The sequence below is a fragment of the Uloborus diversus genome, chromosome 3 (genome assembly GCF_026930045.1).
Source record: "Uloborus diversus isolate 005 chromosome 3, Udiv.v.3.1, whole genome shotgun sequence".
NCBI classification, from domain to species: Eukaryota; Metazoa; Arthropoda; class Arachnida; order Araneae; family Uloboridae; genus Uloborus; species Uloborus diversus.
In genome coordinates, this window is record NC_072733.1 from 30564167 (window position 1) to 30587076 (window position 22910).

A 22910-nucleotide genomic window follows, 5' to 3' on the forward strand; every position below is an offset into this window, starting at 1 on the left:
AGTTGTTCCCAAGAAACTCCTTATCCCTATTTATCTATAGCAGCAATTCAGTAAATAAAAACACATAAACATTAAATGTATATATTCGTTACTGTAAAGTATAGAAATTGCAGAATGTCGACTCTCACCGGCGATTCATCGAAAATATTTGGTTGTTTTACTTAGACAGATAGAAAAATATGAAATTTTTGAAGATCAAAATATCTTTCGTACTTTCATACGAAAATATGAATTTTTTTGTTTTAGAGCGTGATTACGCCGCCTTGCGGTGGTTTGACAAAGTAGCCGAAGAGTTAAAGCAGTTCAATGTTGCTCCGACAAGACAGATGTCTCATTAAACAGATCATATCCTACGCAAGTGGATCTGTCTAGGTTTTACACGTTTAGCCGTCATTATCCAGAGACTAGCTTCTATGTGAGTTTAGCCTCCTGGTTAAACTCGTGCAGGACTTTCATTATACGAGATGTAAATTAAACGCAAGTAACTTTCCTTTTCGTAATCCAGAGAAAGGTAGTTTCAACAGTCGCTGAAAATGATAGTTAGAATATCATGCATGTAGAATAAACTCTTTGTTTCCCGCGGAATAGGGTGCCACGGTAACCGCGGATGAGCTAATTTCTCGGATATTTGATGTTGCACAATAGGTAAGAAAAATACTAGTGCATACAAGAGCAAATGAAAATCAAGAACACTGACATACATTCAAATTTACAAAGCGATGCTAGTAGCAAACTATTAAACTCGTAACACTGAAAAGGACGTGCTACGTAGAAAAAATCCTGCTAACAGATCAACCGAATCAAATCAGGTTACGCCAAAAACATGTAAAGCAGGGGATTTTTTCCTAGCAAATTTGACTAACTCTTTCACAGGCATACTGAGTTTGGATGTAAAAATCTGGTTTCAACTAGTCATGTTTCGGTGACCGAGGAGTTAAATGTCTTTGATGAAAAAAGGAAAGAAATTGGAATGTCTAAAAATAGATCTTGCACATGTTAAGCTAAAATGAGTATTTTCGAGATATATTCAGTAATTTACAAACGCAAAAATAAACAAATTTGCAAAACCAATATCCGCCCCTGATTAATTGGGAGTTCATTGTTATCATTTGCACTAACCTCATTTATGGATCGTCTGCAACGCATCGTATCAGTTATAATTAAAGATGGTTTTCTGTTATGGTTGCAGACTGAACTATAGTTATCGTAGCTTATGAGCTATAGAAGCTGTTAAATATTTTATTTTACTGCATATTTCTATTCCTACTATATTTTACTATGTTAATATATTATAATATTACTAAACTTATTAACTGTGCCTTAATATATGTATTTGTACTTAAAGGGTAATAATTGAACCTTTAAGTACATATTGTCAATGCTAAAATGTAAAATAAGTTACATTTTTTTATGTTTAAGAAAAACCATTTGGTTATTCGGACGATATTGATTATTAATCTTCAAATAAACACTTGTTTTTAATCAATTATTTTTTTATCACAAATTAGATCTTTAACAAATTACTTGTCTGGAAGCAATGTTCAACTCGAAATCACCATCGTTTAACATCGTCGTGTCGATATCGGAACAACTAGCCCCAAGAAGGGGCAAGTTGTTCCTTTTTCGACTTTTGGTACTATAAAATTATTTAAAAAAAACAAAATACTACAAAAAATAGTTGTTACATCATAAGGGCATATATTACTCTATTTTAGTTTCAGAGTAACAATTCTAGAACTACGTTTTCATTACAAATTTTGAGCTTTTTAAAAACTGAACTTCTAGCCCCGCTCTCCCCTATATATGCACGTGTGGTCGGGTCAAAAATAAAACTCAACATTCGGGGGTGAGCAAAATGAAAATTTAGGTCGATTCGAGTGAAAAATTTTTCGCAGATACAATACTTGCTTTTACAAAAAGTAAAAACGGTCGAAAATTCTTTGTGCTAAAATATCACCAACATGAAAATTTAGCATAAAAAAGCGCAAATGAAAATGTTGTGAATAGCTATATTTCAATGGAGCTCCATCATCAGTTAAAAGTGTTCAACGCTTCTGGTTTGTGCGTTAAACTTTTCTGACCTGTTGAAGAGACTACAGTAGTCTCGAAACACTAGTCAAATACGGGTAAAAAGTTAGAGCAACCCATTTCAGTCAACTAATTCCTTTTTGGAGAACTGTAAAGTAGCAAAATGTTTACAGATCTATTAAATTAAAAAAAAAACCGAGTTATCCGTATTTTTGTGAATTATCCCCACTCTTTCTTTTGTAAGGAGAAAATAGTGCTTAATTTCCGAAGAAGCTTAATACTTTCTAGTAGACAAAACTTCCTTAGTAGACAAAACCGACGCAAACAAGAACTTCACACATAGTATAGTCGAACTCTTATAACGAGAGAAAAAGAACTGCGATATTTGCTCATTATAACAGAGTGCTCGTAAAAAACGAGATCGTGAAAAAAAAATCGTAAAAATTAATCATGGTAGCTTTTTTTCATATTTTTAATCACTATGTTCCAAGAAGCTGTTTACTTTGAACTGTCTGAATGTCTCTTGTCATTGTTTGAGGAATACATATAATTTTTAAATGTTTATTTACTCTACTAATTAAAAAAGGGCTGTCATTGCTTGTTTTCAGGATTTATCACTAACTTTTGGTTAACTTGGAAATGTTAAAGAAAATATACCAAAAGAGCTAAGCTGAAAGTAAATAGAAAATTTACGAATCGTAAAAATATTGCACGCTTTAAGCGGGTTTTGCTCGTTAGAAGCGAGTTATGCTCCCATAGACTTAACACTGTGCCAACCAAGTACTTAAGACTTCCTCGCTAAATACGGGTTCTCGTTAAATCAGGGCTCGTTATAAGCGAGTTGACTTTTTCCCCGCACACCATTAGTTAGTCAATTTTGTTAACTTTTATGCAAAATTTGCTCTCATGCTAATGAATAGCTATCAACTTCCTGCAAATATTTAGAAACAAGAAAAGAATCAGTTTTATAAAGAAAGGTTATATTATAAAGGATGCGCATTACCTTTGAAAAATGATAAGTCAAATTTGTGGCATTTTTCCTGTCACTCGTGAAAATTTTATCTATCATTACCGTAAATTGAGAAAAGAGTAGCGGCGCCAAGGATAGAAAACATGATCTAAAAAAAAAGACGTAGTCATGACTTCTGTGGAGTACTGCTGCAATCTATTATACTAATGGATTTTGATTTCTTCCTTCTGCAATTAACTGAAGAAGTAAATTTTTTCGTACTTGAGATTGCATCTGGTTTTTTTGCTCCGGTGAAAGCAGTCATTGCGTCTCATAAACTAAGTCATAAACCTCAACAACCTCGAAATCTTAAGTCTCGCATAAATATTGGATTTAAGTTTTGAAAAATTTTTACATTAATGATATACGCAATTTACAAAACTTTTGTTTTAATGAAGCATGTGTATAATGCTGTTCTGGTAGGTTGACCTCCGACATTTACAATGTGTATACTTTTTTCGGGTAATAAAGGGTAATTGCCCATGCACGGGTTTGAGCTGAAATATTTCTGCGAAACGACTAGAAAAGTAACGAAACTGAAATGTAGGTCAATTACCCTTTTGTATTACCCGAGAATGAGGTAAACATTGGGGTGTCAATTTACCAGAGCAACACTATACAAGAGAGCAATGGTATAAGTAATGCTTGGCAAATCTTCAGAGATCGGACACTTCATTTGCAGCAAGCGGATAAAATAACGGTGACCAGGGGCATTACAACTTCTGTTTTAACAAGTAGGATAAATGCTCCAGTAGTCGGCCATAAGGACATAAAACTGCTTAAATATTATGTTTAGGACTCAAAATCAGATGATTCATTCCCCTATTCCTTTATCTATCCCCAATTATTCAACATCAGTGAATTTGTGGGTACTTTTTATTTAGTAGTAACGGGCCATTTTATTTTAAATGGTGTGCCCACCATCCTAGTTTACGATTCTATTTTTTTGTTAAGAAGACACATCTTTAAATGCTAAGTATCCTTATTTTTTTCGATCTACTGTAAATTTGCTTTTCATTATGTTTTAATGGATTGTATAACATAACGTTTCAATTAAAAAATAAATTCCACCTTAAGACTCATTTTTAGAGGGGTGGTCGACCATTGGATACTGAATTCTCATGCATTTCCAATAGTCGACCATGGCAGATTGACAACAGATTCTATACTGTTTGATCTACACAGTAGTCGACTGCGTATTTAATATGGATTTTCTAATATTCATCAAATAAAGTATCGACACAGCGGCAATTTATCTGTTTTGAGTAAAAATTCCCTTTATGACGTTATTTCTTCAAAAGAAAAATTTTTAAACTTTGTGGCATATATTTCTGACAAAAAGATTCATTGTCATTTTATTGCTTCTAATTTTGATTTAGAATTATCGAAAACAGGTGTTGTAAATAGTGTCCATCGTTGCGCTTAGAATAAAAGTTCTATTACTCAACATGTCATTACTAAATGTTGATTAATCGTTTTTCTTATCAAATCATCTGACGTTAGTGATTTGATTTTACTAAGGCTAATTATTTCAAATGTTGGTACCACTTCTAATTACTGCTTCTATAACCAAATATTTAATTCCTTGGGCTTGATTTCTCTAGCAAATCAAAATTTAGTTCTTGGTTAAAATACTGACTTACCTTAAAAATTGCATTACGTAGCTAAATTCCAGTTTAGTTTATTCATTGTTTACTAATATTCTTGTTGAAAGCTGTATAATTATCTGCATGACACTGCTCCCCCCCTTTCTCAATTGACCTACATCAAGCCGGTAATTTGGACAATCAAGGGGGGGGGGGAGAAAGCAATTGACTCTGGATTCTCAAAACATAATGCAATTATGCATTTTTCCTTTAAAATGCATTCAAATCATACCCTGTCCTCGACTCCCCCCGAAAAACTTTGAAAATACGGAATAGCCTATATAATTCATCTTACTCCAGTTAATTCACAGCGAAGTGTCATTGTTTTTTTTAATAAATTTTCTTTTAGATGCGACTTTGATTGCTAATCTTTTACGTAAACGGATTTTTACTTGCATTGTTTTGAGGTGAAATTTCAAAAACTAATTTTATGTTCGGTACGTTAAAGGTTCGTTCTAATGAACATGGAGCAGTCAAGTGTCAATCATATCGATCAATAATTCGCTCTTTATCGGTCATGAACTCGATCAACTCTTTTTTCTAGTCTTTATGTTAACAAACTTTTTTCGTTATGGGAGGGGGGGGGGGGGAGTATCCAAGATGAAAAGGATTAAACACAATTTTTTGAGGTAATTCAGGATCCAGACGAGGATGGCGTGCAAAGTAGTCACTTTCACATTAATGAGAGGGCTGACACTTGTTTTATATTCCCATGTGACCATAAAACCGAATGTCATTTTTTGTTTTAATTTTATCCGATTGAACCTAACACCCCATTTGATATTCTGCGACACCCTTGAGTTTCTCCCTGCCTCCCCCCAGGTTAAGAACCGCTGATGTAGAGGATAAACAAAATTATTGCATGTTGCATTTGATGTATATTCAAATTGATTGCAGTTTGGAAGATATAAACGTTACGAAGACATCAAGAGGGCAGAATGCTTTCGTAATTACTGGAATAATTAGTTTTGTAAGTACACTGTTGTGCTGTAAGTTTTGCATTCACTCACACCCCATAATAGTAATGAAAAGGCCGACTACTGGGTCATGCATGGCCGACTACTGGAGCATTCTCTCGTATTAGCAATAGCTTGGTTTTCAAAATAAAAATGTTTTTATTCCAGAAATAAGTTAGTCAATCATTATCAGAAAGGTCTAGCCTAACGTCTTAATGTTTTTATTGTTGTATTGATTGCTGAAATTTGTAGGTTAACTAAAACCAACGACCGATCTCTTAAATGGCCGACTACTGGAGCTTTTACCCTATAATATTGCAGTTTTTTGCTTTCCTAATTATAAACAAAATAGCTGCCGGAATACATAAGGATAATTTTTAGTACTACTGTATTAAATTTTTAGCTTATTTTACGGACTAAGAGGTTTTGTTCCACAGTTAGATCAGTTTTACCTACGTACGTCCCATGCAGGGCTGTCATTTCGAAGTTATTCAAGGGGGGGGGGGAGTATATTGCCTTTAATAGGAAAAACATGAAAAATGCATAATTTCACTATGTCTTTAAACTCCTGGGGGACCTGGTCGCCTAAAATGACGGACCTGGTTAAAGGGGTGCCCACCATCCTAAGAGCAAAGGCGCACACCCTAAATATCACGAAGCCTCCCCCCAAACAAATAAATCCCTCAAATTTCAATGGCGCACTCTGTGCCATACCCCCCCCCCCCCCCAGTGGTGCACCCGACTAGTTCCATGTATATTGATTAGAAATAATTTTAATTTTTTCAAACTTCTATTCAACTAGTAATTGCACTAGCGTTAAGAGCTTTTTTTTTTTTAATTTTAAGTTTTTATACTGAGCATTCTTAAAGATCAGTATTTATTATTAATCACAATTATATTAGAAGGTATAGTATTATATGTTTTGTTGTATTACAGGGCTATTTCTAAGTTATGAAATCCCTTTTGGTTGAGCCTGTCTTCCCTTTCAAGAAGAGAGCGTAAAAATACAGGCCTAAATAAAAGCTGTATTAAATTTACTCAACTGTCAAGACTTATTCGAGAACTGTAGTGGAGTAAACACCTTCACAAAATATTTCATTTCGAGTTATTACGCAAAGAGTTTTGCTATTGGAAATGTTTAAATTGGCATCTAAAGTAACGCACAAGCAAAGCATTTCATTTGTCTATTCAGCAGTGAGATTAATCGTGAACAGAACGCATTTTCATTTCGTTTTAAATCTGTGGAGCACCAAGCAGATTTAAGGAAGTACGCTTAATCTGTCAAAAAAGCCGATGTTCCCAAACTTCTCATTCATTGCACCCTTTGAAGAATTAAGAAATTTCTCACGGTACCCTAGTCTATCCAGGCTCGTCATTTAGAGACAGTCGGTGGGGGGCAATTGACCCCCCCCCCCCAACGCGCCTTTGAGAAATCAATGCTTTTAGATATGTGGGTGTGGTTTTTGTCGTTTATCGAAAATAAGATACACTGAGTATACACCCTTTGTCCACTCCGGAAAATTTTGAAATGGCAAGACTAAGTCTATTTCTCTTATATAATGCATACTGATATTGTCGACTACCGTGACAATTCGCGACAGCCCTTGCCTCTCCCTGGAGCACTCTAGGGTGCCGCGGCCCTAACTTACAAAAACCTGATGTAAAGGAACTGAAAATCAAGTTGTAAAAGGTAATTTCAGCATTTATTTTAAAGGTTGATTAAATGTACTCATTGATGTTAGTATAACTTTTTTATTATTGATTTTGCCTTTGTGAATAGCATGGGAAGGTAATGCTTTTATTTTTACTTAGTTATCTCATGTATTTTTTCACTTAAAATGTTAAAACTATTATTTTGATATGAAAATATTTTCTTAAACAAAGAAAGCAACATGCTTGCATGAAACAGAAAATTTAAAACAGAATGCGACTCTTCTTTGGTTTTCCTTTTTCAACGAATGCAGATTTTTACACCGTTTCAAAGAAAAGCCTGAATTTCTGCTAAACTTGAAGCCCAATATGATTTGCTGTTGCATCATCTAAAAGCTAGTAAAATAAGTCAGTTTTTGGTAAATTTGCCCGATGCTCATGCGGTTGTTTTTGAAAATGTCGATTGAAAACTTGGGCACCATTTCAATTCCGAGTGTGTCCAATGTTTCAAAGCTCGTAGCTCGCTGTAAAATGCGAATATTTTAATGGGAAAAAAGTCGTTTTGTAGAACTTACTCTGCTCCTTCCAAATATGTACTCATTGTGTGTAGGACCTATAGGAATCTCAGAAATAGTTTTTTTTAAATTGTTAATTCGTTTTCTTAGAATTTTGTTTTATAACTCATTTTCCTTATTATCTACCATAAATCGGTTACGGTTAAGGATGGATACGATTAATGGGTGGTTTTATGCTTCGCTTGGTCTCGTCTACCACCCCCTTTCGTATGGCAGATTCGATCGAGTTCACCCTGTATATTACTGCTTTATACTACTATTTATTTTCTCCGTAAAATAAATTACTTTTTAGATTTCTATCCATTAACACTCAAATTACCCCCCTACAGAATTATTTCTGAAATCACTTGCGACAATAACAGCTCGTGAATGTCTTTGCCCCAAAATGTTTAAACCTCTTTCCTCTTCAAAACATAATGTTCAACTTTTGCTCTTCTACGCTGCGGGGATTTCATCGCTATCAGTGTTTCAAGCTATACGAGACAGTGAGAAGCAAAGGGATGTAAGTGCACATCTTCAAGTTTTGAGTCAAATGTGTTTAAAGATCAGATCCTAGGTAGGCTTTCATTGAATTTTTTTTCTAAGTCATGCTGTATAGTAGCAACTACCAGAGCTACTAGTACCATCTCTTGCCCCAAGACAGAGGAGAGGTTCACCTACCATGTGTACTAGTTATATCCAAATTTAATTTTGCCACTTACATTCCTTTGCTTCTCATTGCCTCATGATTTAATGTAAAGCGTGACTAATATATATAACGCTTGAATTTATCTGAATATAAAATTTAACATTTCAAAGAATAGAATGTGTACTTAGTGCGCTTGAAACATAATTAACTGAGCAATATCGTCTAATATTAGAAATTCTATTTTTTTACCCAGGTAGCATACGTAACGTTTTAAATATTTCATAAATGTTCGAAAATTGTTGCCACCACGTTGACAAACATTTTAAAACGTTCATGAATTAAAGTGTGCTCCTTGTTTTCCATCATACTAATTATATTTAGTAAATAAATATTAAGGAAGTATTACCTTTGTGTAGATGGCCGAAGGCTCAGCTTACAATCTCGTTGAGAATCTGGATGTTTGGCACAATACATCATCCATACAAACACTTAACACGGTAAAGGTTCTTTAAAATCAGACATTCCATTGCACATTGGAAAATCTTCAAAACCAGATTCAAAAGAGTTTTCGTAACCCAAATAGTCCTCTTCCTCTTTGATCATACCCTCTAGAGTTTTCAATTTGGCTTTCATTTCATCACGATCAGTTTGTACAGCGCACAACATTTCTCTACCTTCCGCGAGTTGAGTTTGGAGTTCCGAGATTTCCTTATTCAAGGCATTTACTTTCGCAAACTGTAGACTTAATTTAACCATCTCGTCAACGAGATTGTCAGAAGTTTCCAGAAACCACTCCAACTTCTCATTCGTCGCAGAAAGACGTTGTTTTAATGCAATATTCTCTTCTTTAATCACTTCAATGCCTTGAAGAATTTCCGAGTTTTGTTTGATTTTGAACTGATATACCTTATTCTCAACAGGCTCAGACGAGTCTGTACTTACTGGTTCCGAACTTGCTTCTTCAATCTCTCCATTGTTCGGGGACCCGAGCATATTGTTATACACCTTGATTTTGCCATTTTCGTCCATCTGCTTTTTTAAGAATTCTTCAACGATAGTTTTGTTTTCCAAAATTTTACTCGCTGAAGAAGTTCCATTTGCAAAGAACTTCCTTGTTCCTTCAGAAAATTTGCTGTCTACCTTTTCTCTTTTCGATTTCAAAGTTTTTAGTCTCTGTACAGCTGCAGCAATAACTTTTATCATTTGCTTTTCTTCGACAGCAATTTGAAACATTTCGTTAGTTTTTTTCTCGTTGTCGACCGCCCAGCTTTCAAGCTTATGACGCTGATTTCTTAACTTTTTTCTGCGGGATTCCATTGTATCAATCGCTTTCGCAGACCCGACAACAAGCTTTCTCATTTCTTCTGTTATTGTCTTTGGTCTAGTATCTCCGTTTGTTAAAAACGTCAGGACGTTAGGCTCTTTGGGTTCTGAAGGAGAAGGAGCAGTAGTTTTCTGTGTGGACGTTGACCATGGTAAGTATTTGCATACAAAAGCATAAAGTCGGGTCACATATCTAAATGGCATGTACAAGACAGTTTTCTGAACTCGAATGTAAAGGGTGATGGTTCGTTTCGGCATCTCGTAGCATAGGAATGTTCCCATCTTCCAGAAAAACCCAACAGTAGTAGACAGAAGATTGAACACTTTTCCTACCTATAAAAAGAAAAAAGCTTTTAAACTAGAGTAGCAAGTTGACAATTGCAGAGCCTATTTAACTGATTTTTGGTTGAAATGTTTTTTAAGCGACCTTTAAAATTGCATCAGAAGAAAACACAAGTAGGTGAAACTAAAGAGGTTTGACCCATAGGGCGACTTGACCTGTGAGGATTTTTTTTTCATGAAAAGGATATTTAGGGAAAATTTTAGTCATTGTTAGTTGACCAGTCACAACGGTATTTTTTAGGGACAAGCCATTTCAGAATTATCAGTAGTTTAAGAAATTCAGTGTTAAATGATACCTTAAAAGTAAGATTTTGGAATTTAAATTCTAACCTCCAGTTTTGAAGAAAATGAATTTTAAAGTATACATGGTTTAATTACTTTTCTCGCTATATATTGATATGTAGTAGTTCAACATAATTTTAATCTAAGTTGCTAAAAAATTTTAAGGTAAGCAAAAGAAAGCTACCTTGGGAGCTTTGACCCAAGCTAATTAGGGAGACTTGACCCCAAAGACTAATTCCTCGATGTTTTTGTTTAATTTGTTTTCAATGAATTTATTTTTAAATAGATAAAATATTTCAATTTAGCCCTATTCATTTTATTATATTAAGCAGTTACTTTAATATTGTGAATATGAAGGCCTGAGTTTTTTGAAAATATATTTTTAATGCATAACTGTATGCATAATATTTTGGTCTAAAAATGGTTTTTATTCGACAAATAACTAAATACCAATAATCTTTGAGCCCAATGAGTTGTTACTCAGTAAAATAACAGAAATGTTGCTTAGGTCTAATCTGATAAAGTTTTGAATACAGCTTCCGCTTTCCTGCTGCTATGGAGTAAGATGAATTTCAAATCAAGTAACACTTCACCTAAAGAGTGAACATTGTGTACATTCGCTTCAAGTATCACTTATTAAACCGAAAAAACACCATCAATCCTGCGATTTTGATTTAAATATCTATTAGTTTTCTCACATTCACGAGGGGGGGGGGGTAGGTCCCTAAGTGTTGGGTTAAATTTACCTAGCTCTAGTAACACTTGACCCATATGCGGACTTGAGGAATATAGTTGTTTTGTACCATTTCTACTTAAAACTATGCTATTATTAGCCATAATAATGTGCAAAATTATTATGACTTTTATTTTTTATTTCGTTCTAGCTACTCAAAAAAGAAAAGTTGGGTCAAGTATCCCTAGTTTTAGTAATCCCTTTTAAGTCGGGAATTAATAGGGAAAAAGGTTAAAATATTGCTTCATATCACGGTAGAAGTCATTAAAAAGGGTTAATTAAAAATATTGTGCGACTTCAAATGTGTTATACACAATTGAATAGATCCATTTTTTGCTTTCTAACGGTACATTAGCTCTCCTTTCGACAGAAAGGAAGAAACGCTAAGGAAAAATAAGCTAACCCTTTGCAACCTGGTAAGGCAATGAATGGGTAATAAGTACTGGAAAAATTGTGTGTTCCTCTACCACTAAAGCTCAACAGGCATGTGCGAGCGACGAAATAACCGAGGCTAAAGTTTACGTGTATGCAATGTGTTAAAAAAATTTCGAACCCAATTTCATTCATGTTAGCAAGAGTGGCATAAATTTGCATAGAAAACAATGAGGCAATTGTTTATAAGGTATTGTTTACTAGACATGAGAGCCGTCGAATTCCTGAAAACGCACGCGTCATTAGTGACTAGTTAATAAAGTAATTATTTTCTTCAGTGTAAAATATTTTGTATCACTAATAACAAGTTTGGTTTGAACAGTAGATCACGAGGAAGCATAGATGCATTAAAGCATTACCGTAAAATGATGTATGCAGGGTGATCAATTTCAATTTGGTATGATGCATTTGACTCGGCAATTCACGTGGTGGTCCGGTTAGAGTTCCTTAGATAATGGCTTTCAAGAAAAGTATGCTTGTACGTATTAGGTATGTAATTAATCAATAATCTGGTTTTAATGTTACAGTTAGTCGAACAAATATTATTGTTTACATTTTTACACATCTTAAACATGTGATATTTCAATACCAAATATGAGAATTAACATTCGAGTATAAAGGGGCATCAAGACATTGACGAGCGGAGACACTGAGTATATAAAAATAATATTCGTTTGTCATTTCCGTCAGAATCTTGTCTAACTGGAATCGAACTTGTGAAAATGGAGAGGTAATTTTTTGATACGTAGGTGGTGAGGTGCGAATAACCCCTACGTTGTATGTCTCGTACACTCCAAATTTAACAAATAATGTACGGAAAATTTCAGAGATATTTGTACCATGGAATTGAAACAGTGTGATTTGTTGAGTTGAACTATGATCTTGACAATGTTTACCTATTTTTGGAGAGTTCGTAGTAAAAGCGACATTGGTGTGGATTTGAGTTTTAATGCCTTCGCAAAATTACTTTGAAAGTCAACAACTCAGCCCCAAATACTCTTCCCTATTTCCTTAAAAAGTAGGAAGCATTGCGAAGGTCATGGGTCAAATTACCAGAGTAATAAATTTACCCGACATACTTTTAAATCCAAATATGATTACATTACAAAACGTGTAAATACATGTCCAACTCTTCTGAGGGTATAAAATACTACTTTACCCCTCCCCCTCAGTTCAATTGTTAAAAATTTAATTCAAGTTGTTAAGTTTTAGCAATTTCTACTGGATTTAACCCGTCTGAAGTTAGTTGGGTTAACCCACTTTTGAATAATCACTGATGAAAAAGTTACATTATAATTTAAAAAAATGCAGTTTAAAAGCACTTAAAATTACTATGAGATAGCTACTGTCAACTTTGAAATCTTATGGCGCTAAAACAAAGTACTTTAGTCAAAAGTGGGTCAGATCTCCGCTGCTTCTATCTATACACCTTTACGTTTAATGATAAAAAAGGTTTCTCAGAAGATTTTTTATTTATCAAAACTGCCAGTTATAAAGCGTAGACATGTTACTGCATCAAAATTTTTTTTTCACCGGTGACGGACGAACTGTTGAATCAGTCCACGTCAGTCATCGGTATGTTATACTAAACATCCCGTTCCGACTAATAGTTTCATCAGTGACTGACAGTATAAATTGAGACAATATATTGTTACAGGATCGTATTGTTCATGTTCTTAAATATTACACACCAATCTTAATCAGTTTCAACAAAATCCATTAAACATTAAAAAAAAGATAGTCGTTCAATTCCTTAGCACTGCGAGCGCGACCTGACTGGAATTTCCTCATAAAAGCGCATGGCAGCTAACATGTAAAGATTTCACAAGGTGGTAAGACAGAAGATACGATCAACTTGCGTTTTGAGGATATAGAATTTTTAGTTTCACTTTGCACTGGCGGGAACAGTCATAACTCATAAGAATTTCTCTTTTGACAACTTTACCCCCATTCAGCGATAGATAATTATGAGCTTAGAGATAGTTCTGACTTTTTTTTCCAATTTGAGCAACTGTAAAAAAAATTGTTACTGTTTTAAGTAGCATGGTTTTATAAATTTCTTTCGTCGACATTTTCAAACAAATTTTCGATATTTTTCGTGTTAGGGCATACTCATTTATACATCACCTTAGAAAAACACATCGGCACTTCTTTCATACGAGTAAAATGAATTCAGAATTTTGTTCGAGAACTGGAACCTGATCTCGATATGATGACGTAATTCCACCTTAAATTCATGAATTACAAGCTTCTCTAAACTCCATTTAATTGTGACCCTGCTTTTGAGCAAACAAATCATTTATCAGTTGCACATTAGTTGTTAAAAGTTCTTTAATATGTGATACCCTATGTAACAGTTGAATAAGCATATTTTCAGTAACAATTTTAGCTTTGATCATGGTACAACATCAACTAGAATGAGTGTTTAAAAAAGTTTAAAAATTGCCTGTTCCTTACGAGCCTAATTTAGGTGACAAAAAAAAATCACCGTATAACTATTTTCGTTGTAAGTCCTCCCTAAAATTGTTAACACTGAATGTAGTTAAACACTTTTGTATTGGATAGTTTTATTCCTTTAACAAAAACGAATCTAGGTAAAATAACTACGCAAATCAAACTTCTGATACGATTCCACGCTCAAAAGTGAAGTTTTGTTTCCGTCAACCGAAATTACCCACTGGGGAGTTTAACTTTGGAGTAAAGCAAGAAATTTGTGCAAACTACGACTTCTTACTACAAAAAATTAACCTCTTGTCAAAATAACATGTACCAAAAGAGTTAAACTTCTTAATATTTCTGCACAACAAAATTACTTAAGTTACGAATTTGAGGGCTGAAAATTATTTGGTAAGACAAAACTTAATTTTTGAGTGCTATGAAAGACCATCAGTACAACGAAATAAAACTAGAAATTTCAGATTAATAAAAAAGTATAATGTAGAATAAAAGAAAACTTATGAAAATAATGCTAATCTTGTGTATAAAAAATGCTTAAGCATGGGACACTCAAATGTAGTTGGATCAGTTTATTTGATACTTCATGTAAACAATTTTCAAACATATCACTTAAACTTTTCTTCGTAGATAGACAATCTTTTAAATAGCTTTAGACAATTAAACCACTTTTCCCAAACTCTAAAAGGTACAACTAGGATGGAAGTTTGTTTAATAAAATTTCTTATATTTATTTTACGCTCGTATTCAAACATTGAAAAAAGCCGAAAGTCTGTTATCCCCCAGAATCAAAACCTGGTACAGCTTAGTTATAAAACTTATAACGAGTTTAATTTTTCAATCTGACATTTTCCAATATCTTACTCCAGGGGCGTAGCTAAGGGGGGTTTGGGGACAAACCCCCCCCCCCCCGAAACGTTAGTCTCAAAAAAAAAAAGAAAAAGAGGGAAGAGAAAGAAAAAATGAAAAAGAAAGAAAATCACTACGACGTTTTTCTGTGTAACAAAGGTCAAAAATTCACTTCGCTCCCCCCCCCCCCCCAATGCCATTGAAAATCTGCTCCATGAGTGACCCTCAAGTATAAAGACGCCTCCCTCTGCTGCGACAATCTTTTGATAATCGAGTGAAATTTGACACTTCACTTTAGAAATGAGATTGTTAAATCCACGTATAGGCAGCCTTTCTTTGTCATAGATTCTGCAAATTTTTAAATATGTTTAATTTTATGAGCCGCGCAGTGAGAATATTGCATACAGTCGAATGTGTATATTTCGAATTTCACATTAAAAAAAGAGATAATGAGGTTTTGAATTACGGAGGCTTTAAGAAACTTTTTATAGAAATTTGAAATATGATGGTGAAAATTTGAAATCGATACTAAAGACAATATGGACTCTTGATTAAAATTCCTCTTTATTAGTTTTGTTAGGTATTTATTCTATTATTACATTATTAAGTGCTTTATTGCGAGTTTAAGGAATCATTTTGACAGTAAAAGAAACTTTAAGCATACTTTTTCAAGAAAAATTCTTTTATTGCTTTTTGGTACCTGATTTTTTTTTGGATTCATTATTTATCCTCTTGAGGTTAGCAATTGCAGCAAATCTAACTTGGCCAGTAGTCTACGATTTTCCTTTTTTCATCACTTGAAAAAAACTTGCTTTCTTTTCACTCCTATCATTTCGGTTTTCTAAGGAATCGCAATTTTAAGAAAGAGAGCAACCAAAGAACAGTACTAATCCAGATAACAGAACGAAATGGCTTTTAACTTGAATGACCTTTAACCATGAACTTTAATGTTCATCTTAACATGCCAAACCTGTGAATTTTTCCCCTTAACTCTTCTTCCAAGAGAGTGCGCGAAACGACTGTCCTTTGGTTAATCTTCCTGGAAAGCCTATTCGTGGAACGCATTTACTGCCTCCTCAGCTCTCGAAGACAATTCCTCTGTTTCTGAGTTGAAGAAAATGTTTTTGTTTGCTGCTTTGAAGATCATTGGGATTCGAATCCGAAAATGATAGCATAACCGGAATTCGAGACTATAGAGGTTTTTGTTGGTCTGGTCTCGTGTGTGTTATAGGTCATAGTCAAAACTACCTTTGCTAACCAGAGTATCCATTGCAATCACATTGATTCTTCAGCCAGTATTTACTGCGTATTCTTTTGGAAACGACAGTCTGTTTAAAGTAGTACATTCTAAGTGAAAGTTGTTGCATAATGAAACGAACAAGACCGATAACAAGCTTTCTTCAACTCAAAGAAAAAAATTAAAATGACGAAAAGGATTGCTCTAAAGAGAAAGTTAACGTCGTCTGAAGAAAACGAAGTACAGTCTGCAAAGCAGCGTTAGTCCCATCGGACCCTTCTGAAGGTAATTTTATTTTAATTCAAAAGAAAAACTGCATAGCATTACATGAATAAAATGTTTAAAAACGAGATGAATCTAGATTATTTCTATTAGCTTGGTTCGGATTAAAAAGTAGAAAATAAAAAAGACTTCTGTTCATAATACCCGAAAATTGCTGTTGCTCTCTCAAATAGATATTTATGTAAATTCTAAATCAGCCAATAAAATAAAAATAAATATCTTTATAGATATATCTGATAAAGGATTTTGGTGCTAAGAATTTATGGAGATTTATGAAGACACCAAAAGATAAGGGTTTGATGAATGAGTGCTGGTTTATTGTCACAATAAAAATATTATATGCCATGATCAAAAAAGTATAGTGGTGTGTACATAAATTATAGCCATTACTAGAATAAATACTGTTTGACCTTGCTGATCAGCAAAAAGATTAAAACGATAATTTACATATCAGAATTAAAATATGATGAGCATTCAAAAATTATTATACTACATTTAGCTTTAAACTATTTCAGCACAGGTGATCTATTTACAGATGATATTGAATGTTACAAAAATAAATCAAACATACAACCTCTAATGTCCAGACGCACGTGGATCGACGACACTTTCACTTTTCTAACTCAAAGTGCTATTTTCACAAGAAAAAAAACACAAATCGCCCCGCACACGATTTGGTGAACGGTTGTTGATTTTCTTTTAGCGCTTTTTGTTACTGGATAGTTAAATACTTTCCCGATGCATGAGGATCTCCATTCGTGAGCATTGTGCTCATTAGATGCACGTGAGCCGGCAAGGAAACTTTGACCGTTCTTTCTATCTTTCCATAAGGCGTCTGCAAAAATCAGGCGATCAAATCAGGGATCCGGATCTCCACATTAAGATCACTAAGCAGCATCGGCGGTTGTTGAGGTATATTTGTAACACTTCCAAAGTTCTCTTTTACACCATTGCAGCTGAGACAGTTCCACACAAGTTGTGTGCGTGACCCCCGAACACTAAAAAGTGCCGGGGAGTCGATGAGACTTCTTAACAAAACTACATTCTTGTAGAAAATTCCACGAATTACTGAAGAGTCGGAAAAACTGAGACCACGCTGGAATCTCACAATTAACTGTGCGGTTGCAGTTACAGATGGTCGAAACCGCGAGGTAGAAAAAGCAGCTTGGTGCGATAGAGTTATCACATGCGTGGAGGATGAAAATGCAGTTGGGGACAGGTGTGGCAAATCATGATTGTCACATTCCTCCCCCCCCAAGAAAAATTCACGTAAAAGGTTAAATAGGCATTTCTTGAATAATCACCCGAAAATGAAAACATGGAAATTTGGTATATATAGAATACAACATGACGAACAATCAATACACAAATAAACCAGCAAAAATGTATACGTAAACACAAAACATAAGTAATACACATAATACCAGAAGTCACTTTAGACTTTCGTAAAAAATCTATTTCATGGCTAAAAAGACAAAAAACCAGCGTGAACATCGATTAAATATGTTAAAAGGGAAAAAAAAAATTTTCAATCACCCATAACAAAAATTTTCTTTTTTCTTTAATACAGTACTATGTTGGACAAATTCTAATCATCTTCCATCACTTGCAATTTGCCAGACTGATTAACTTTTGACACATGAAGTAGTGAATTTCAATGGAATTTTCTCATGAACAAATTTTTTTTTGCAAATCATAATTTTCATATTCATTTTATGATTTAACTTTCTTAATGCAATGATATTTTGCTTATGCGCATAAACTAAAACTTCAGATGTTCAAACAAAATGTAATGCAGCTAAAAAATTATGTATGTTTACATAGAGAAAAAATACATTTTTTGTTTATTTGCCAGTATTCATATTTGGTGGAGTAATGCAGTTCACAAAAAATTTTGTCTCTGTTGATCTATGAAAGCAAGATACCGACTGAAAAATGTGAACACAAAATAAATTTAAAAAAAAATATTTTTGACACTTTTGAAAAAAATGTTTTCTCTACAATCGAAAATTCGGACCAGCCAGACAAAAAAACGACTGCGTTTTGCGAGCTCTCAAAACACTAGAAAATACCATTCCCAAAAAATATCAAAAGAGAAGAAAAAAAAAATTATGCACTTATCACCTATGTGTTGACAAAACAGATGAGTAAAAATTTCACTATGCAGCAAAAACATTTTTTTGTGGAAGTTTTTTAATTCATTAATTTGCTAATTGCCATTTATGCGACATCATTGTTTACATCATTTTCATTATATATTTCATCAGTACTTTAATTTTGAGCATTTGTCAATTTTGCATTTAGAGGTACTTGTAAAAACAGTTTACTAACATGGTATTTTTTAATCAAGTCCCTGCTATCATCATGAAATTCAATGAGATAATTGTCATTTCTCAATTTTCTAGTGATTGTATGAGGACCATCATATTTTGCACAAAAGGTGTTTGTGTGAGAAGGTATTTCTACAAATACTTTATCTCCCACTTCAAAGTTAGGAATGGCACGACCCTTAATGTATTTCAGATGTTTAGAAAAATACTCATTTTCATTAAATTTTACCATTTCCCTAGTCTCTAGAATATGTTCTTTGAGCAATTTTAGACATTTAGATGGGCTTTCCCCTTCATTAGATTGAGTAGTCAGTGTAGAAGGTAAGTTCAAATTCCTACCAAAGAATATTTCAGCAGGACTAAATTTAGTGACAGCATGTTTGGAACTATTATAATGAAGCTTAAAAAAAAGTAACCTATCAGACCACTCACAAACAGAGTTGGACATAGCAGACAGGCTTTCTTTCATTATTCTGTGAGTCCTCTCAATAACCCCGTTACTCTGTGGATAGTATATAGATGAATTTCTATGCTCAATATTGAGTGATTTCAAAAAAATGTTCTAATTCCAAAGACTTGAAGTTAGGAGCATTGTCAGACAGCAGAGTCTTTGGAATTCCAAAACGTGAGAAATACTGATTCAAGGTGGAAATTATGGTGGAAGATTTAATGTTGTTTAAGGGTACAGCTTCCAAATACCTGGAAAAATGATCAATGATTGTTAAAATATAAAATTTTTGATCGTGTGACCTAGGTAGTTTTCCCACAACATCAATTGCAATTACTTCTCCACAGGTGAGATCTCTTTTGAATAAATTTTGTTGTTGTCAATTTTGCTTTAGGTTTATTTTCCATGCAAGCACTACAGTTGTTACAAAAGTTTTTTGTGTCTTTTAGCATCCCATACCAGGAGTAAGTCTTCTTAAGAAAATCATATGTTTTAGTAATACCAAAATGTGAAGCATGTGCAGACTTAAGGCATTCTAAGATTAAAGAGTTTGGCATGAAAATTCTGACTAAAGTTCTGTGTGGCTAGTGTTTTGGGTTTATTCTGATCATAAGTACATTGTTATCCTTATTAATAAAAAATTTCTTACAAATAAATTCATCATTAGCAGCTAGTTTGTCAATAATACATTTAGTATCTTTAGACTCCCTTTGTTTTTTGGCTATGTTTTCCAAAGTTAAATTAGGATTTGCCTCAAAGATATTAATGTTGTTTACAACCAAATTAGAACTAATTACTCTTGAAAGATAATCAGAAGGATTTTTTATGCCTGTTATGTGTTCAAGTCTGTAGTTAAATTGCTGCAAATACATAAACCATCTTGCAACAATCTCAGGTTGCTTATCCAATTTCAAATGATATGTTAAAGGTTTTGCATCAGTTAATATTACAAAAGATTTCCCCCCAAGAAGATGTTGTTGAAAATGTTTAACAGAATCATAAATACCCAGCAATTCTCTTCTAATTGAAGGATATCTAGATTCTGAGGGTAAAAGTTGTCTTGAATAGAATTCGACTGGAAAAAATTTATTGTCATGCTTTTGCATGAGAATTCCACACAGAGCAATTTTACTAGCATCCGTTACAAGATAAAGTGTTTCTGATTCCACAATATTTTTCAAAGTAGGTTTTTTAAGCAGAGCATGCTGAATGGTATTAAAAGCTTCTTGACACTCATCATCCCATATAAATGTAGAATTTTTTTTTGTTAATTTTACAATTGGATGGACAATCTTAGCAAAGTCATAAATCATGTGACGAAAATAATTGATCATTCCAAGAAAAGCTTGGACCTGTTTTACATTTTTAGGAATAGGTAATTCCAACAATTTAGTTACATTATCAGAGGATGGTGAAAAGCCATTTTTATGTACATTAAATCCCAGATAGGTTATTTCCTGTTTACAAAGTTGTAATTTCGCAGGATCGAGTGTTAAATTAAACTGAATAAGTCTGTCAAAAACTTTTTGAAGCCATGAACAAAGTTCCTGAATTGAATTCCCTGCAACAATAATATCGTCGAGAAAAAACTGTACATTGGGACCCTTGATATCTCCTAGGCATTTTAGAATCAAACTATGAAAATACGACGTTGAATTGACACTGCCAAAAGGTAATCGTTTAGGAGCAAAATTTCCTAATTCACAACAAAATGCAAGCTTGTGTACATCTTCATCCCTAAGTTGAATTTGGAAGAATGCCGACTTTAAGTCAAGTACACAATAATATTCCTTTCCAGCTATGTCGTGTAAAATGTCTGTAATCAAAGGTAAACAAATTTTGAACGACTGAGTGACGCAATTTAAGAGACGATAATCTATTACCATTCTGAATTTTTGTTTTTTAGGATCGACCTCAAATGGTTTTTTTCTTACAAAAATGACCGGAAAACAATAATTTGAAGAACTTGGGATGATAATTTCAGAGTCGAGTAAATTCTTTATTTCCTGCTTGGCAAAATCCTTTGCAATGCTAGGAATCGGATATGGCTTTGATTGAATTGGAAAATTATGCAACAAATTAAATTCAGGTGTGACAGCATTAGTCGAGCCAAGAGTTTGGTAAGACTTTGAAAACACCCTACTGTTTTCCATAAGTAATTTAAGAATATTACTCCTATCAGGTTCCTTAAGGTGTTCGATTTTGAAGTCAGATTCATCGAGTTCTTTTTTTCTTAATTCAACTATCTCTTGCATTGTTAGACTGTTTACATGGTAATTATGCTCAGTAGAAGCAAAAATATTGTCATAGTCGACATTCTCAAGATTTCCAATTTTTGTATTCTTATTCACGACAATGGTCTTATTAGAATTATTTTCAATTATTGTGATTATTTTCCCATCATTGACAGTATGAAGAGATTCAGAAATTGTGTAATTCAATTTGTTCTTAAGAGGGTTTAAGATGAGATGAGTCTTTAGCGACAAAGATTTTGGAACAGAAAGTGCTACAATTTTGGAAGAATTTGGTTCCAAAGTTATCTTTTCAAAAGTTTTTGCAACAACTTCCTCAGAAGGAGTTTTCAAAATGTTATTGCAAGCATTACTATTATTTGGAGATTCTTCGAAAAAGTCAAATTTGTCATTCCCCATAATTAATTGCTTATTTGGGATGTCTAAAAGAACTTGGTTGGATTGTATAAAGTCATATCCGAGAATAATTTTGTATTTATATTTCCAATTATTTTGAGTGATAAAAAAACATTACTGAACCATTTATTGTTGATCTTGAATTTTGAAGAAACCGCAGATAAATATGGTACAGAAATATTGTCAATGGTGTGAATTTTGACGGATCTAGAAATATAACTAACTTTGGCGTGATTTTTTATTAAAGTTAGTGTACTAGGTTCAACCAGCGATAAGTTGGCACCCGTATCAATAAGAGCAGGCACACAAAAATTTCCAAAATTTAGATTAATAATGGGCAATGAATCAGAGTTCGACCCCTCACATGACATTACATGTTTCTCCATCACCTCATTTGGAGTCTGTGGGTGGTCTTGTGTCATAATGTTGTCAACTTTGTGATGGTCATTGAATTTATTTTGTTTTGAAAAATTTTGGTTCGCAAAATTATCAGCATGGGTTCTTGTGGAAAAATTGTTTGAAAATGAATCACAAGAACCCCTAACTAGTTTAAAGAATTAGAATTGCTCCCATGAAAATTTTCCCTAGCAAAATTTGAGTTATAAAATCTCTTCCCCCTATTGTTCCTGTTCTTTGCTTTGAAAGAATTTTGATTTCTCCTGTTTGGGTTATACCAACAATCAGCAGTACTATGTCTTTTATGGCAGATCCCACAGGAAATTCTTTCCACATTTGATCTCTGTCTACTTCCCTGTCTGAAAAATTGACGACCCCTAGAGAATGATCCCTGGACATTATTTACATTCTTACTCTGAGTGTCTTCTAATTTTTTTGTTAGCTCCTGAATTGCCTTGTTATTTTCAATTTGGTTTTTTAGAATCATTTCAATTTCAGAATTTTTTGAAACATTGTTGCAAACTAAATCTGTATTGTTAAGTGCAGATTCAATATTTTTTGCAGCCTTAGCTACCTCATCAAATTTGGTGAGACCTGACTTAATAATATCAAGTTTAATATCTGGTCGGAGAGCATCAATTAATTTTTGCGACTTTAATTTC

General features: G+C 33.6%; 1 protein-coding gene across 2 annotated transcripts in view; it reads right to left on the reverse strand.

Annotated features, from left to right (window-relative positions):
- LOC129218659 (uncharacterized) overlaps positions 1–22910 on the reverse strand; it is a 75334-nt gene that overhangs the window by 29108 nt on the left and 23316 nt on the right. For both annotated transcript variants that reach the window (XM_054852980.1, XM_054852979.1), the window contains exon 2: positions 8899–10148. In XM_054852980.1, the coding sequence (XP_054708955.1) occupies positions 8982–10148 (1167 nt within the window). In that variant the 3' untranslated portion in view covers positions 8899–8981. The remainder of the gene's footprint in view (positions 1–8898; positions 10149–22910) is intronic.